Below are 16,128 nucleotides of genomic sequence, written 5' to 3'. Positions count from 1 at the left end.
CATAAATGACAATTTCCACCGGAGGAAGCCGTAAAAGGTTTTGCACGCACCTTCGCGAACACGTCGGACAGATACTATCCCGGTTGGATTCGGTCGGATTAGCATAAGTTTCCGCGTTCTCTCGTGGAAAAGGCGCGTCATGAATCCGGAATTACTCGGTAATAAATTTTGCTTTTCTGAACGTGGGCAGGAAGAAAAGAAAGGCGCGTGAGAGAGAACCGACATTGCAACAAGAGGTAGACAATCTTAATAAGCGATTTCTTAAACGATCGAATGGGAACGCGACCTCCATCACGGTGAGTTTGTAATTTCATTAATCATCAATGTCGCGTTGGTCATTGGTGATCGGCGCGTTTGAACTTACAATTGTAAAAATTGAATAAAAATTGACAGTTAGGGTATTTTGAATATGACCGATAAACAGAAGATGCTTTGAAATAAAAATGCCTCGTTGAACAATTAAACAGTTTTATTAGAATAACAATAAAAAGAAATGAGAACAAATCTCGCATCTAATGGTTGCGTGTGTTAAAACACTGTGGCGTCCTGAGCGAAGCATGTGATTTCGACGTGGCAGTCAAAGTGTTAAGAAAAAATGAGGCATTTGCATACAGACACCCACAAAAGTCTTTACAAATAAACACATAAACATATAAACAAAACGGAAGTCTTTACACATAAACATATAAACAAAACGAAAGTCTTTACATATAAACATATAAACAAAACGATGTTTATCAAATGACACATTTATTTAATAACATAGAAAAAAATAAATAATAATAGGAAACATTAGTCATTTTAATTTTAATAAAATCCGCTTTCCTATAGACAGTACGAAAACTTTTGTGGCTAATTATCGTAATTTAGATTCACGATGATTCATCTACCTGTACTCGTTACAGGGAAATTTGTACATTCTCATTCATTTCTTGCGTTAATTCACTTTGTATTAATGCACTTGCAAACTATATTCACCAGTCTATTTCTCAAAAAGAGATTTCTATAAATAAATATTATGTAGCAACATACATCGAAGGGGGCGATGTTTACGACAATTTTCCTTACTTTTCAATTTATATAATACGATTGATCAATTTTATCTGATCACGTCCCTATCAATTGGAAACCTTTAAACCCGCAATTTTAAAAACTTCGATACTTCTACTGTATAAACATTATCTCTATCGGCATTATTGGATCTTCATCGATTACCGCCGCTACCGTTTCTCTCAGATAATCTTCTCACACAAGCCGTACTCTCTCTAATCTTCTCATGAAGCGATCAGTCGATCACGAAACAGGTAGAAAGGGTACGGCTTGTGGAAATCGCTGGTAAAACTCACGAAGGAAGTTACGTGTCACGGATCGATGTTGACGCACTTAAACTTCACCTAACCGACGATTTACGAGCTGACATTTTTCTTTTTTTTTTTTTTCTTTTTCTTTCGCTGCCTCCTATCCGCTGAAAGATCGGCCCATAATGAGGCTTAACGATCGCCCCGAGAGCACGTTGACGCGCACCCAAGCTCCTCACGAACCCGACGAAAAATGAATACGTGATTCACGGCGCGCATGCACGCCACCGTTCTCCATCGCGGAGGAAAAACCGGCGCGGGGTGAATCGATATTCGCGGAGCTAACGTCCGTTTCTCTGCAAAGCTGGACGCGTCTGCATCTCTGGCTCTTTTTCCCCACCGCTTCCCACTCTTCTGCACTCGCCATTTGTATTCCGTTTCGATTTTTCTCTCATTAACCCCCCCATAAGTATTTCTACTTTATCTGTTAATTTCAGCGGGCCACATCCGCTCATGCTGAACTTGTACGGGATATAAATTTCGCTCGCGACATTATGGAAAAGTGTGGAAATTGCCCAGGATTTTATAGGTACGGAGACACATGAAAATCGGCTTAATCCTCCTCTTCTACCTACTTTCTCACAACTGTGTTTCTTCAAAGACCTTATTCCTTTTTGGAATACTTTATTCACAAGAAGCGTGAAATACGCAAAGATAGCGAGACGATTACTTTAAAAGATAGTGTGACATAACGCAGGTATTTCCGGTTTCTTTGAATAATTACAATGAAAACGGAAACGAAATTCTTTACATGCGCCCCTAGTGATGTTCTCAAAGCGACCGTTAAAGGTTGATAATCTTCATATACCTAAATGTATCAAGAGACGCGTTAGACTACTTAGAATATGCTAAATTAAGAGGCAAAAAAAGAAAAAATCGAAAGATATGTTTCCTGTAATTCCAATTTAATCCGAACCACACAACAGCCGACTACTTTGTTACTCAAACGGGTTCAACTGTGGAATTCGCCTACATCGTTTCTCGATTCCATTCGATTGAATATGTATGAGAGTGATGAGGCATTGCTCGAAAATACAGAAGAAAAAAAAAAAGAAAAATGTTGCGCCGATCCAGAGTCGCTTAATAATGCACGCGAGATCCGTTCGAGACATTAGGCTCGTTCCCCTATAACTCGCCGCTAAAGATGAAATTGGATAGATAGGTCTGTACAATGTTTCGAATGGTTACAACGGTGTATTACCGTAATAGCGGCGATCATAGGATCGTTGCGGCGGTTCCGCCGCGATTGATTTATCCAGTAGCCGAGAAACGATCGTAACCACGAAACAACGTTTCGTTTCTATCCTTCGAAGAAGGAAGAGACGAGGACCTAGAAGTTTGCAGCATCGGTGAACGAGAGCTCGTAGCAATAACAAGAAAACACGAGACGATCGATAGAAAGGAGAAAGAACGGAGCAACGGATGGAATTGGCGAAGACGAACTCTCGGTTCGCGAGGAAAGCGGTGAGTGTTCGAACGGAGGAAAAAATATAGGAGCGCGAGGAGAAGGAACCCCCGGGGGTAAGAGAAGCTTAAACGTGGTAGGAGCTAAGAGCCGGATCATCTAAGAGCAGATAGAGGAATCAGAAAGAACAGGCAGAACGTGCTGAAGACAGAGGAGAGGACGGTGGTGGAGCGAGATAAAACGAGAAGGGTTAAAACTGGGAAGAGAGGCGAGGAGAGACGACGACAATCTGGAAAGCCAAACGCGATAATGTCTGGAGGGGATAAATCGACCACGAGCAGGAAGAAGATGAACACCGTCCGACTAAAAAGGACAAGCGAACAGGGGCAGCGTACTGGATCACCGGACGAGCGGATAGAGGAGCCGAAGAAGTAAAACGGAGAACGTTTCGTCCAGGTAGATGAAAGAGGTAGGAATTACTTAACGAAGAGAGAAAGACAGGATAGCTACGGATAAACACGAAGAGAGACCAGAGAGACGGGAGGTTTGCGACTGCGAGCTGGTAAGTGGGGACACGATGCAGCGGAGGTTCGATGTTGAAAGAGGAACCGAGACCGTCGGGAAAGGTGTTCGAACGAAAGGAAGAGGGAGAAGCTGGCTTGAAGAGGGGAAACCAGGTTCTCAGTTGCCTATCAGCAGTTGCTTTTATGGAGTGGTGGAAAGCTGGGCGTTACACGGTGAGGAGTTCTCGCAGCAGCCGGCAGATGTCGAATGGTCGCGCCCCTAGACAGGGTCTTCACCCCTGAAAAGGTCAGCTCAGGGGCGTAGCGGCCGTGGAATCGACGCCCAGAAACGCCCATCGTCGACCCTCCCGCCGCTTCCTCGCCGCAGACGCTTCGCGGCAACCAACTGGACAACCAGCCCGGCCTGGATCCACAGCGTCGCACAACGGTTCCGTTGAAACCCGCGTCTCTACCAGCGCCGTGTAACCAACTCGCCACGTTTCCACCGATCATCCGAAGCATCGCGTCTCTTCGTCTCTCCTTCCGATCTGCCTGCTTCGTCCGAACCGTTGGCCTGTGTTTTCGCCTCGGTTTCCTGCTCGTCGACTGGTAGTGCGCGTATCGTGCGCGTTCACACGGTTCAGTTTATCGCCACGGTGGGCACGACTCCCCTGTACGCTTAATTTAGGTTAGAAGAACCACCCGGTACAAGGGTGAACGCAAAAGTGAGAGTGCAATGGATTATGGACGTATCGGGAAGATTTTGAGGTTAAGGTACGAAAAGTTAGTGATGACGAGAAGCATCGATGAGGACGATACGGTTCGTTGTCGGTTGGACTGTCCGTTGAAGTAATGAGCTGGTGGCTCGGGTGCACTGGTTCTTAGTGTATTACGCCCGGAGGTTAGGTTATCGGGAGAAGATGAAAGATAAGCGCGAACCTCGTGGTGGCAATCCGTCATGAACTGGCTTGAACAGTGTCCGTCGGCAAAGAAACTGAGGGAAGAGTACTTTGTGCTCGGGAAATAACTGAAGCGTGCGCGAGTATTTCGAAGTTTCCGTCGTGAAGTGTGTATTCTATGACAGAATTCTGAGACACTATGCGAGTAGGATATCAGGGATTGGTTGTTAACGATTTACAGGTGGCCAATGATCGGACAGGTGCCCTGTACGAAGACAATGACCCCTCCAGGCAACTTGCAGCGGATGGAATCCGTTAGGTAACGATCTGAAATCTAAATTGTCAAGTAGATCGAGGGACAAAACGAAGACGAGTGTTTAGCAGTCGTCATGGAAGGGTTGAAGACTTAAAAGAGGATTTAACATTTTCGCACCGATCAACTCGGTAAAACACGAAGGAAACCTTGCTAAGAAGAAAAAGAAATAAAAAAGAAAAAGGAAAGAAAACATGTCGAACACACCACCGGAATCATCCACCGGTTTAGATTCGAACGATCTCCATGAGATCAGGCAGAATTATCTAACGGCCAGGCTGGAGCCCGACGAGTCCGAGAAACGGGATCAGATACGAGGAAGTGACGGCAATAATCCTGACAGCGATTGCGAAAGCGACACCAGCGAGGTGTTGAGCGTCGGTAGCGAACCGACGCCCACAAGCGTCGTTGGAATCCGCGGTTGTAGCTCGGTCAGGTACGAGCAGGAATCGGCGAGCAGTCGCGGTGACTTTCGCGACGAGGAGAACACGAGGACATCGGCGACACCATCGCCTTCTAGTTCAACGAGCTGTAACGATGCGTTCTATCAACGAACCGGCAATCACATCTCGGCACCGAGTCCACCGACGTACAGTCAGCCACCGTCATCGCCCACGGCATCCTCAGTCAGGTCACCGGCTTCGTCTTCAGCCACTGCCTCGTCCCCGGGTCGGCCCGAAGCGATTCAAGAGGTCATAGTGCCCAGGTATCAATCCAATCATCCTGCACACTTGCTACCACGATATTCATCGAGGGAAACCGAGATTCCCGACTATCCTACTCGAGTTCAGCATAGTCTGAGTCACGAGATCGTTTACCCGACCGTGGAAAGGCTTCACCGGACTCCGATCAGCGTTCCTCTAGTGACTAGACTGTCGTTGTCACCACCGTCGGCCATGACAGTTACCGGTTTGCAAGCGACCACTCCTGTTCTTCATCCAACAGCTTGCAGAGATCCTCGAGAAACCGCCTCGCTAATGCCTCATCCTGGCCAGCATTTGCATCACGCGAACAGCCACGTTCACCTTCATCAGACGTCCCAGATACAACACGTTCCGGCAAACTCGGTTCACCAGCATCGACTTTCGGTCAGCAAGATTCTTCAAAGGGAACCTGGCAGCCCTTCCTCGCCCGGGGCGAGAGAGGAAAACGGAAGGACGATGCATGGCGCCAATGGAGTTCAGAATAATGGCATCAATAACAGTAACCATCATAATAACCATAATAACAACAACAATCTGCAGCATCAGGCTGGCTTGAAGTTCAGTATAGACAACATACTCAAGGCGGACTTCGGTAGGAGAATCACCGATCCCATATCATTGAAGAAGTCTCGGCCGAAGAAGGTCAGCTCGAGGCCCATTGACTTGACCAAGGACTTTCTAGAGTCGACTACCGAAACCACGGAGAAGAGCAGCTCGGAAACAAGCTCGACGACCAATACCTCGTCCGGTGGCGGTGTAGCGACCGGGAATCCTGCCTCGAACACGCCTGTACCACCTGTGACCGATCCTGGAAAGCAGTTACCGTGGCCTGCCTGGGTCTACTGCACCAGATACTCGGATCGACCTTCCTCTGGTGAGTTTTGTTCTCTGTTACGATCGTTCCTCGAAGCGAGAACCGTGCTAGGAGAACGGAGTCTTTTCTAACGACAGTCATTAACGTCTGTGTAGATGGTAGATAACAGGGGGGAAGCTATTAGTATTCGGTTTACAGCGTGTAAAAATGTCAAGTACCGATACAGCGGGTTCGTTAACTAGCCGCTACAATGAATTCTCAGGGGCAATTTTTAACTTATGGAAGTTAAAATGGTCTCACGTTGCTGCTTTTACGTAACATCTTTGCGAATCGATGCGATGAGGTATAACGTCGATCGGTTTAGCCGGTTTGCAGATAAATTTCCATCGTGGCGGTTAAATAAGAAAAGGTCAGTTAATAGTATAATCAATGGTATTTCCTGTGCTTGTTCGTGATTCCCGTTGAATTTATTTCGTGCAGAATTTACTATGTTGTGTTTGACGTTCGAGCGATTTTCGTGGAGGAACGCAAATGATTAAACGACTAATGGATAAGCGCTCGTTGTCAGCGATCGCTCCGGTATGACGGAATTTCTCATTAGAACAGTATAATGGTCCAGAGTTCATCAACTCGTGAGATTCGAACGCTACAAAAGAATTATATTCCTTGGTCTGAAAGAAATTGTTGTTATATAAGGGTTCGATTATTGTGGGATATTGCTCTGTCACGATTTCGACAATTTTATTTAGATTATCTTTTTCTAACTTCGACGGTTAACTAATTATTCCAAAGTACCTGGCAAAAATGTTCTCGTGACGATACTACTAGAATGAATAATATTCGTTCCTCGAATCTGATTCACGATCGAGATAGAAGAGCGCTGATTTTAATTGAGATATTAATAATTCATCGAACCTCGAAACATAGAAGAAAAAAGAAAAAACATTAAAATTCCACACGGTCTCAGACAAAGAACAAGCCACTGTCTATATCTGACTATATGCCGACTTAATTAAGATGTACGTTTAATTAGCACAACAAGACGTATGATTTCGCGTAAAAATTACCATTTCATTCGAGCATCATCGCTCGATCAACTTCTATTCTTGAATATTCAACGAGCCTTTTAGCAGGCGTTCCCCTAGCGTTGAAACGAGCCCAGCGTTTCACGTACGAAATCGAACTTCCTTCTACCAAATAGGCTAATTAGAGATTTATTTTGTCGCGATTGGACGTCTTGGCGGAATTGTTTCCCCGGTTTCGAGCAGATGGATGACCCTTTCAAACGACACAGGAAAACGTGTAATTACTTTACTCACCGACCGAGTGCCAGCTTGATGAATGGTAGAAAACGTTTCTTCGTGTCACTCATATCTGATATACGCTCATTGTCAGGAAACAATTGTTAAGCACTCGGAGAAATAAGCTGCTCTCTGCCCCATAAATCAACCGCGATATGCAACCAACTATTTCTCTCGGCTTTTGTATGCGTAACAACAATTTCCTATAGGTCATTCAGTTGTCGTATTCTTATGCAAACCATCGGTAAATAATCGCACCCTATTAGATCGGTTTTCTGTTTTCCAAACGTGCGGCGGTTGCTGCCGCGTTGCGTCCTTTCGTCGTGCTTGTCCCTTTTTGCACAAGGAGCTACCGCCTGTATACCATGGATGCGTGCTCGGTGAAAATTATTGCTGTCCGCAGCTCGATAGGTATTGTGTTAGAAAAAAATCAAAGGCATAACACAAGCGGCGCGAATCCGTCGCCTTGCTACCCTATTGTATTTTAATAGTCGGCTGCAGTGCAACGTTAGGAAACGACTAATGGGAATGCCACGAATTTCTCACGGATCAATTTTTCTTACCATCGGCACACGCACTTTCGCGTGTAGCTACTCTGATTCCAGCTTTCTATTCGAAAATGATTCGCGTTAGTCTGAGTTTTTTTTTTTTTTTTTTTTTTTTTTAGTAGATAGGCCTGTTTGCGAAGAAAATTTACTTAGTGGAATTTATTTGTTTGGACTTGTTGGACGATAAATTGCATAACTGGAGTATATCGATTGCTTTCTCCTGCTTATGATTGTTTGTTGCAATAAGAGGAATTCGCATATAGATAAGTGAATTCAGTTGATAGAAATTTATTCGATTAGGTGAATATTGGTTTCGCCGAATGGTCAGAGTTACAGAAAACTGATCGACTTCCATCTCAATAATTACTATTATTATTTATTTTTAGTCTATGCCTTTCGGCTTTGGACGAACTTTCCATTTACATTTCTTACATTTGTTTTGCTCCTTATGTATCTACCTGCCCTCTTATCTACTTTATTGTATTGCACTCTTTAGCTTATTCTTATCTCCAACAGCTAAAACTAATGACTACAAACTATTGCAGCTTATGACTACACATTATTGCCATTTTTGGTCTTTTGCCTCCTTGCTGTGCCACCTCCTTGTCTTTCCTCCCCGTCTTGTACTGCCCTTGCCCTTCTCTTCTCCATTATTGCTTTTAATTCCATTAGTCCTTCTCCAATTTTCCTTTTTCCATGTCTTTTGGTCCTCCCGTTATTTCACATTCTTCTATTACATGTCTCGGGTCTTCTTCTTTCCCTTTACATAGTCTGCATCTTTTTTCTCCCTCTTCTTTCCAGTATTCCCTCGCTTTGGTCTCGTTTCCACACCTGAATCTGGCTAGAATTTTCCTGTCCTTCCACTTCATCCTCCCTTTCAAGCACTTCGGTATCTCATCTCAATAATTACTAAACGTTGAATATTAAATTGAAACAGGATATAGAAAGAGGGAAGTGGAATGGAAAACGTTTCGTTGTCGCGTTGTCATTGCGATCTATTCGGTGAATGAAGTCGTACGGTCGGCGGAACACATAAAAGTGCTAAATTCCCGATTAATAACCGGTAGTTTTTGCGTGGCCAGTTTCAACCGCCCGAGCACCCACCGTGGACGAACGACAATATTGGATCACGTTCCTATTATGTCTTTACAGCGCGTAATTTCGCGGCCGACAGATAAATAGTCCGTTGAAACGGTCACGATAAAGCTTAATCACTGTTATTGCACCGGTCGTGCCGCTTGATATCACAGGTTGGAACACCACTCTATGTATTCTTTCTGCGCCCACGCGTGCACTCAATATTCAAACGGAAACCTCGTCAATGTCGGTTTGCAGAGAAATCGGAAATTAGATAGCCAGAAGATGCCTAGCGAGACTTTACAATAAATCGTTCGAACCTCGAAAAATATATCACTGTATAAATATCCGTAAAATGTGTGTGATTATCTTCATTAAATTCACAGCGGTTAATTTTATAAAAATTGCAAGATAGAAAACTGACTTGTTCCATTAATATAATTTCAACCATGCGCCATGTTTTTATATTTATGCGACAGAAAATAGGTTCGACACGCTATAATTAGGTCGTAAGTGATTTTTGCTCACTCTATAAATATTGCAACATGAAGAGATACTACATATTTATCTTCGAGATACATGTTAGACATTATTCCAATCCGAGCATCTTTGCATCTACTAAATAAATAATAAATACGTAAACATTCACAGTGTAGCTACAACTAAACAGACGAATCTTCTTTCCTCTAGCCAACCATTTATCTTTGTACAATATGATGAATAAATTGCCCACTGAGACTTCGTATATCGACGTTTGGCTTCTTTACAGAAAAGAACTAGTTTAGCGAGGAAAAGAGAAGAGCGGCAGATCACGAGGGCAAGAAATATCGCATTTGATCTGGTTCTCCACGGCGACTTTATAATTTAGCACTTTGCACTGCGTGAAAAATGTTGGACAGTGTTAATGGTGCTTTATTGCCGGTCAGTCAAATCAACGAGATACGCTTACGAGGCGTCGTACTCCAGACCACCTTATCACCGGGATAAATTCGTTATTAATTACCTCGACCAGTGGTTTTACGGTGCCGCGACAGGGACTCGATTCTCGAAGGAAATCAACGCCGCATAGTACAGTCGAGACGCGCGACGTGTCGTTAAGTAAAACTAGAATTTTAGTCAGACGGTCATCTCGAAACACGATTAGATCGGTGTTTCTCGTGACTGCCGAGGGAATTATGCAACTTTCGTGCGCCGATACGAATCTCTCCTCGTCTCTGGTCGTTACAAACATCATCGTGACTATTAGGGAGCTGGTTGTTGTTAATTTTCCTTAATTATTCGCTGGTTCAACGACCAATCAACCAAATTACAAGATTTCGTCGCGTGGTCTATTCGTTTCGTCGTCCATTCGTTCGGTCGTTTATCGTTTCTTCGTGATCGCTTTTCAACGAAGTATCCTGCTTAACCTGTGAAAACTATTTCCTTTATTACCTTCTTAATGAATATTTAACTCGAAGAAAATTGACGGAGTGGTGAGAAAGAAATGATGATGTTCTTTCACAAATTTTAGATTGGTGAGATTTTATGAAGCTAAGAATAGAAAAATTAGTTTCTAAATAAAAATTAATTATTGAATGAGAAGGAAACGAGGAGAAATATGTTTATAACCGATCTTATCATTCTTTTATATATATAATGTTTCAATTCTATATAAAACTCTTAATAAAAGATTAACGACCGAACTTATGAACAAATCTGCCATTTTCTGGTATTCGGAGTACCATTTGGCGATCAATAAGAATAAATCTTGCTTATGGAAAAAGGTGTGTAACTAGAAATAACATAAAATTTCCCTATAGAAATATATATATATATATTCATTACTACTTGAAGGCGATTAGCCAATAAAAGGGGAATATCGCATGTTATATCCATTCACGGAAAGTTATGGTTAATTAGCTTTCTGGACTGAGTAACGTATACGGAAGATATTTCCATTAACGGGACAACGAGCGGTGTCAGGAGGAAATGGTAAAGAAATCGTTGCTGCTGAAAGTCGTGAAGGAAGAAAAACCAAGTAAATTCGTTCACGGTGGCGGTGGTTCGCGATAAATGGCCGATATTCTCGGCGAATGCGACAAATAGGAAACCGTTGCTCTCTCTTAACGAGGAGAAAGGGCTATGAACCCGTTCTGATTAGCAGGAACTGTCATTAATGCGTGGACTTTTCAATCGAGTAAAAATATTCGCGATATGAGAAACGATCGCTCTTCCGAGAAAAGAATATTTTCTATAAAACAAAGAATGGTCATTCATAGGGGACAAATTTCACCCTCGCATTTCTTTTTACGAAAAGGATTTTCATTTTTATCGAAAAAGATTCAATTTGATTTAGCGAGTGCTCGCAGAATAAGATGAAGATATTGATAAGTACGTCGAACAGTTCATCTGTTGATCAAAAATAGATTTTTTGAGAGTCTGTGATAATAAAAAGGTTGAGTTCAAACGTATTCTCACTGACTCGTGAACGGAGCGTTCACATTCGGTGGAAAAGTAGCATAAGTGAACTTTTTCCACGAATAAGATAAATCCAGGGAAGAATAGATAACACACGTGTTCATAATTTATAAAATTTGTAAGCGTTTAGAAAAATGTATAAGTATTTTAATTTTTAGAGACACAGATTTCTCTACTTTACTCAAAATGAAGCTACAAGACAGACAATAAAGATCGTTACTTGTACCACATTTCTTGCAACCTATTTATGTGTCACGAAGAAAGTAAAGTTCTACGAATAGAATTATCCAAACTGCACTTATGCATTTACCAACTCTATATCCTACACAACTCATAACAACGTCCATACATCAGTTTTGTATTTAAATTGAACTCATCTCGGGTGAAACGAGCCCGAACGAAACAGCACGGAGTTTAACGCGGCATATTTCATTAGGATCTGATATCTGACTTAGAAATCTGATTCTCTGATAGTTTTGAGCAATGTATTTATGCCGTATGCAGCTTTGGGCGTGATCTTAGCCGCACGTTTTATCAATGTTCACCCCGCAGAACGAGAAATCGAAGAAAAAGAACGGCGGAATCTCGCGCAAGGAAAGGAAACGAGATCGCGCGTGGTCTTCGATCGTTATTATTAGCTTCAGGCCACGAATAGGATCCATACGGCGTTGCATAATTAAAGGAACGATCGAGGCCGCGGGCGATCGACCGATAAAAAGGCAAACGCGAGCTATATGGTGATAAATCAAGCTTTAACGAAATGTACGCTACGAAATAAAGAGACATTAATTTGCAAGGCTGGCTCGCGTCGCGTTCTCTACCCGCTCTAACTACTATACCCTTGTTCAACTGATTGGACAAGACAACCGATACGTGTACACGAAGTCCAACTCGCAGGAATTACCAAGACGATCCGAAGTTGAAATATGTAATTTCAAAATTTTTCGAGCCATTGAATTTCTTATTTTCCACGTTCGAACATTTCTATTTTTCTAGCCACTCTATATAGATATTATTCCAAATCAAACATTGAAATTTATCAAACGAAAATAGTTTCAAAATCTATCACTAGTCCAACTCGCAGAAATTACCAAGACGATCCGAAGTTGAAATATGTAATTTCAAAATTTTTCGAGCCATTGAATTTCTTACTTTCCACGTTTGAATATTTCTATTTTTCTAGCCACTGTATGTAGATATTATTCGGAATCAAACGAAAATATTTACATAATCTATCACTAGTCCAACTTGCAGAAATTACCAAGACGATCCGAAGTTGAAATATGTAATTTAAAAATTGTTCGAGTTATTGAATTTGTTATTTTCCACGTTTGAACATTTCTATTTTCCTAGCCACTCTATGTAGATATTATTCCAAATCAAACAGAAATATTTTCAAAATCTATCACTAGTCCAACTCGCAGAAATTACCAAGACGATCCGAAGTTGAAATATGTAATTTCAAAACTGTTCGAGCCATTGAATTTCTTATTTTCCACGTTCGAACATTTATATTTTTCTAGCCACTGTATGTGGATATTATTCGAAATCAAACGAAAATATTTTCAAAATCTATCACTAGTCCAACTCGCAGGAATTACCAAGACGATCCGAAGTTGAAATATGTAATTTCAAAATTTTTCGAGCCATTGAATTTCTTATTTTCCACGTTCGAACATTTCTATTTTTCTAGCCACTCTATGTAGATATTATTCCAAATCAAACATTGAAATTTATCAAACGAAAATAGTTTCAAAATCTATCACTAGTCCAACTCGCAGAAATTACCAAGACGATCCGAAGTTGAAATATGTAATTTCAAAACTGTTCGAGCCATTGAATTTCTTATTTTCCACGTTCGAACATTTCTATTTTTCTAGCCACTCTATGTACATATTATTCGAAATCAAACAAAAAGATTTTCAAAATCTATCACTAGTCCAACTCGCAGAAATTACCAAGACTATCCCGAAGTTGAAATATGTAATTTCAAAACTGTTCGAGCCATTGAATTTGTTATTTTCCACGAACATTTTCGAACATTTCTATTTTTCTAGCCACTCTATGTACATATTATTCGAAATCAAACGAAAATATTTACAAAATCTATCACTAGTCCAACTCGCAGAAATTACCAAGACGATCCGAAGTTGAAATATGTAATTTAAAAATTGTTCGAGTTATTGAATTTGTTATTTTCCACGTTTGAACATTTCTATTTTCCTAGCCACTGTATGTAGATATTATTTGGAATCAAACGAAAATATTTACAAAATCTATCACTAGTCCAACTCGCAGAAATTACCAAGACGATCCGAAGTTGAAATATGTAATTTAAAAATTGTTCGAGTTATTGAATTTGTTATTTTCCACGTTTGAACATTTCTATTTTCCTAGTCACTGTATGTAGATATTATTTGGAATCAAACGAAAAGATTTTCAAAATTTATCGCAACCGTGTTACGGATAAAATACAAAATCTACTAACGCTCATCCAATCTAATTTGCGTACTCTTGGATCATCCAATGTTACAAGAGTATACGTATGCGAGTTATGTAGCTATACGTACGCAGATAACCGGACACGTGTGTAGAAGCGAAAGCTTGCTCCATATCGGGCAGCCTCGTGGGATCCATAGATTTTATTAAGGTTAAATCGAAGGTGCCTCCCGTTCTCCGCGGTTGAACACGATAACAAACTCTGGATAGCAGGCACGCACCGTGTGTACCTATAATATCAGCCTCACGTGGTCCGTGTGTGGCCTAGAGGCGACTACAGAAACCTATGAATGGCTTCCGTTCGTTTCAGATATCGTAAAGTGTATTTTCAGATAACTCGAATCGCCTGTAACGATCATTTTCGTCTCGCGTCGTGCTACAAATGGCGGTATTGTGTTACCCGGCCTGTTGGACGCAGATTTGTTAAGAAACTGGCTGAAACTCGTGGCTGACACGCAATGAGAAATCTCTTTCTGTCTTTTTCTTTTTGACGTGTTAAATACCAGAAAGATTTATCGATTCTATTCGAGAACACGCGGAGACGCGAACTTTAGGAATAACGGGCTGACCGCTAATGGGAAACTCATTTCTTTCCCTTCCTCGCGTGGTTTGCGATCGTAAAATTACGTTATTAGAGATTTCCGGTGAATCGATTTCATGAAAGAAATCGATTCGATCGATTTAACATCCACAAATGATTTTGTTTTTGCATCTCGTTCTACTCGATATTCATTGATACTCTTTTCGATATATTTCAGGCTCATAAAAACTAAATTCATTTTTTACTTTTATTATTTTTCACATTTTTCCAGTTACTATTTATCGTTATCGTCGTTACATTTCATTCTATCGGTTGCCTATTATTCTCTTTCGTTACATTTCGCGATTCTTCGTGGTTTAATAGTTCTCGTACTACATCTAGGCATCAGACATAGATAGCTGGCGAGAGCATGCAACCTCTGCCTTGACTTCAGCCTGTAATTACAACTGAACTACGTAGTTGCTTCGATTTGCATATCGCCGTACTTCGTTTAATTTGACGCAATAAAGACGTGTTATTATCAACATTGAGCTTACACGTCGGCGTTTAACAATCAAGACTGATGTGCAATCTCTCCCTTTCTATTTTCTCTGGGAAAAATGCCTGTTACTTCGTTCCCCTGCGAATCGATTAACTAAAAGCTACGTCTTCCTCGAGCCCGTGTTAAAAATGTTCTTTTAATAGAACGTCGTTACAGCGACACGCACATATTGTTGAAGATGTTGTACGCCGTTAATTATCCAACTTCTAGAAATTCCAATCGAAGTAGCATCAATAACGAGGGAAATAACTTTCTCACCGCGTTTTCCTTTCCATCGTATATGCACGTTCAGTCGTTAAAATAAAATCACTTCTAACGACGTATTAACGACTCCTGTAATTATCATCCTTGTCTGATCACGAGCCTTCGCTACCATATCATCGCGTTTGTTTCGAGCTGACCAAGTTCCAGAGGATCGCCCTTCCTCCTCTTTCGTTTGGCTCAAGCGTACAGAATCAGATCCACGGTCGAGTAAATACGATCGAACGAGCGATTCGACACGAGACGCGAAACGTTCGAAACGCTGGAAACGAGCGGTTTGGCGTTATCAACTGGAGAAATTACGCTGTCGCCGGTCAATAGAAGCGTAATCACGCGACATATGTGTACATACCACGGGTAATTAAGAAAGAAGGTCGTTACGCGAGATTACAGCGATGGGCAAAGGTATTGGCGCAGATTAGATTTTCTCTGAAAAGTACTGTGGAAAATGCAGTTGAAAATTGAGGGCGATTAACGAAAGAGCTTTCATTTTGCAACAAGGCGACGTAGAGACATAAGTATCGATGAAGAATAACAAGATGGACACGAGTTTAATGGATTTTCATATTGTAAACTAAGATTGATTAACGAGGAAGATATAATATGGCAATGTTAAGGATAGATAAAAGTTCTTCTAACTAATGACAAATTAAATTCATATGATTAATAACGAATTAAGTTTGGATACAAAATGGTCAAATTTATATATTTACTAAGAACACAAAATTTGTATATACATAGTATATTTTATATATAAGTAGTATATTTGAAATATAATGTTGAATTTAGGATTAAGGCTACATAAATTCGTTAACCACGGAGGAGGAAAACGTATTCAAAAATATTCGTAAAGTAGCAGCTGACTGGGTCGTTAAACAAAATACACATTTTGTTCGATAAAATGATA

At 41.2% G+C, this 16,128-nt stretch overlaps 1 protein-coding gene across 5 annotated transcripts in view; it reads left to right on the top strand.

The window, feature by feature from the left end:
• The first annotated feature begins 3,675 nt into the window (after positions 1-3,675).
• The window catches only part of LOC122572320 (segmentation polarity homeobox protein engrailed-like), a 102,995-nt gene continuing 90,542 nt past the window's right edge, over positions 3,676-16,128 (top strand). For all 5 annotated transcript variants that reach the window (XR_006318464.1, XR_006318458.1, XR_006318451.1 and 2 more), the window contains exon 1: positions 3,676-6,056. Coding sequence is in view for 2 of the 5 variants with exons in the window: in XM_043737209.1 (XP_043593144.1) it covers positions 4,673-6,056 (1,384 nt within the window). In the remaining 3 variants the exon portion in view is untranslated. The remainder of the gene's footprint in view (positions 6,057-16,128) is intronic.

This window comes from Bombus pyrosoma, linkage group LG1 (assembly GCF_014825855.1).
Source record: "Bombus pyrosoma isolate SC7728 linkage group LG1, ASM1482585v1, whole genome shotgun sequence".
NCBI lineage: Eukaryota > Metazoa > Arthropoda > Insecta > Hymenoptera > Apidae > Bombus > Bombus pyrosoma.
This window is presented reverse-complemented; position numbering and strand designations above follow the sequence as displayed.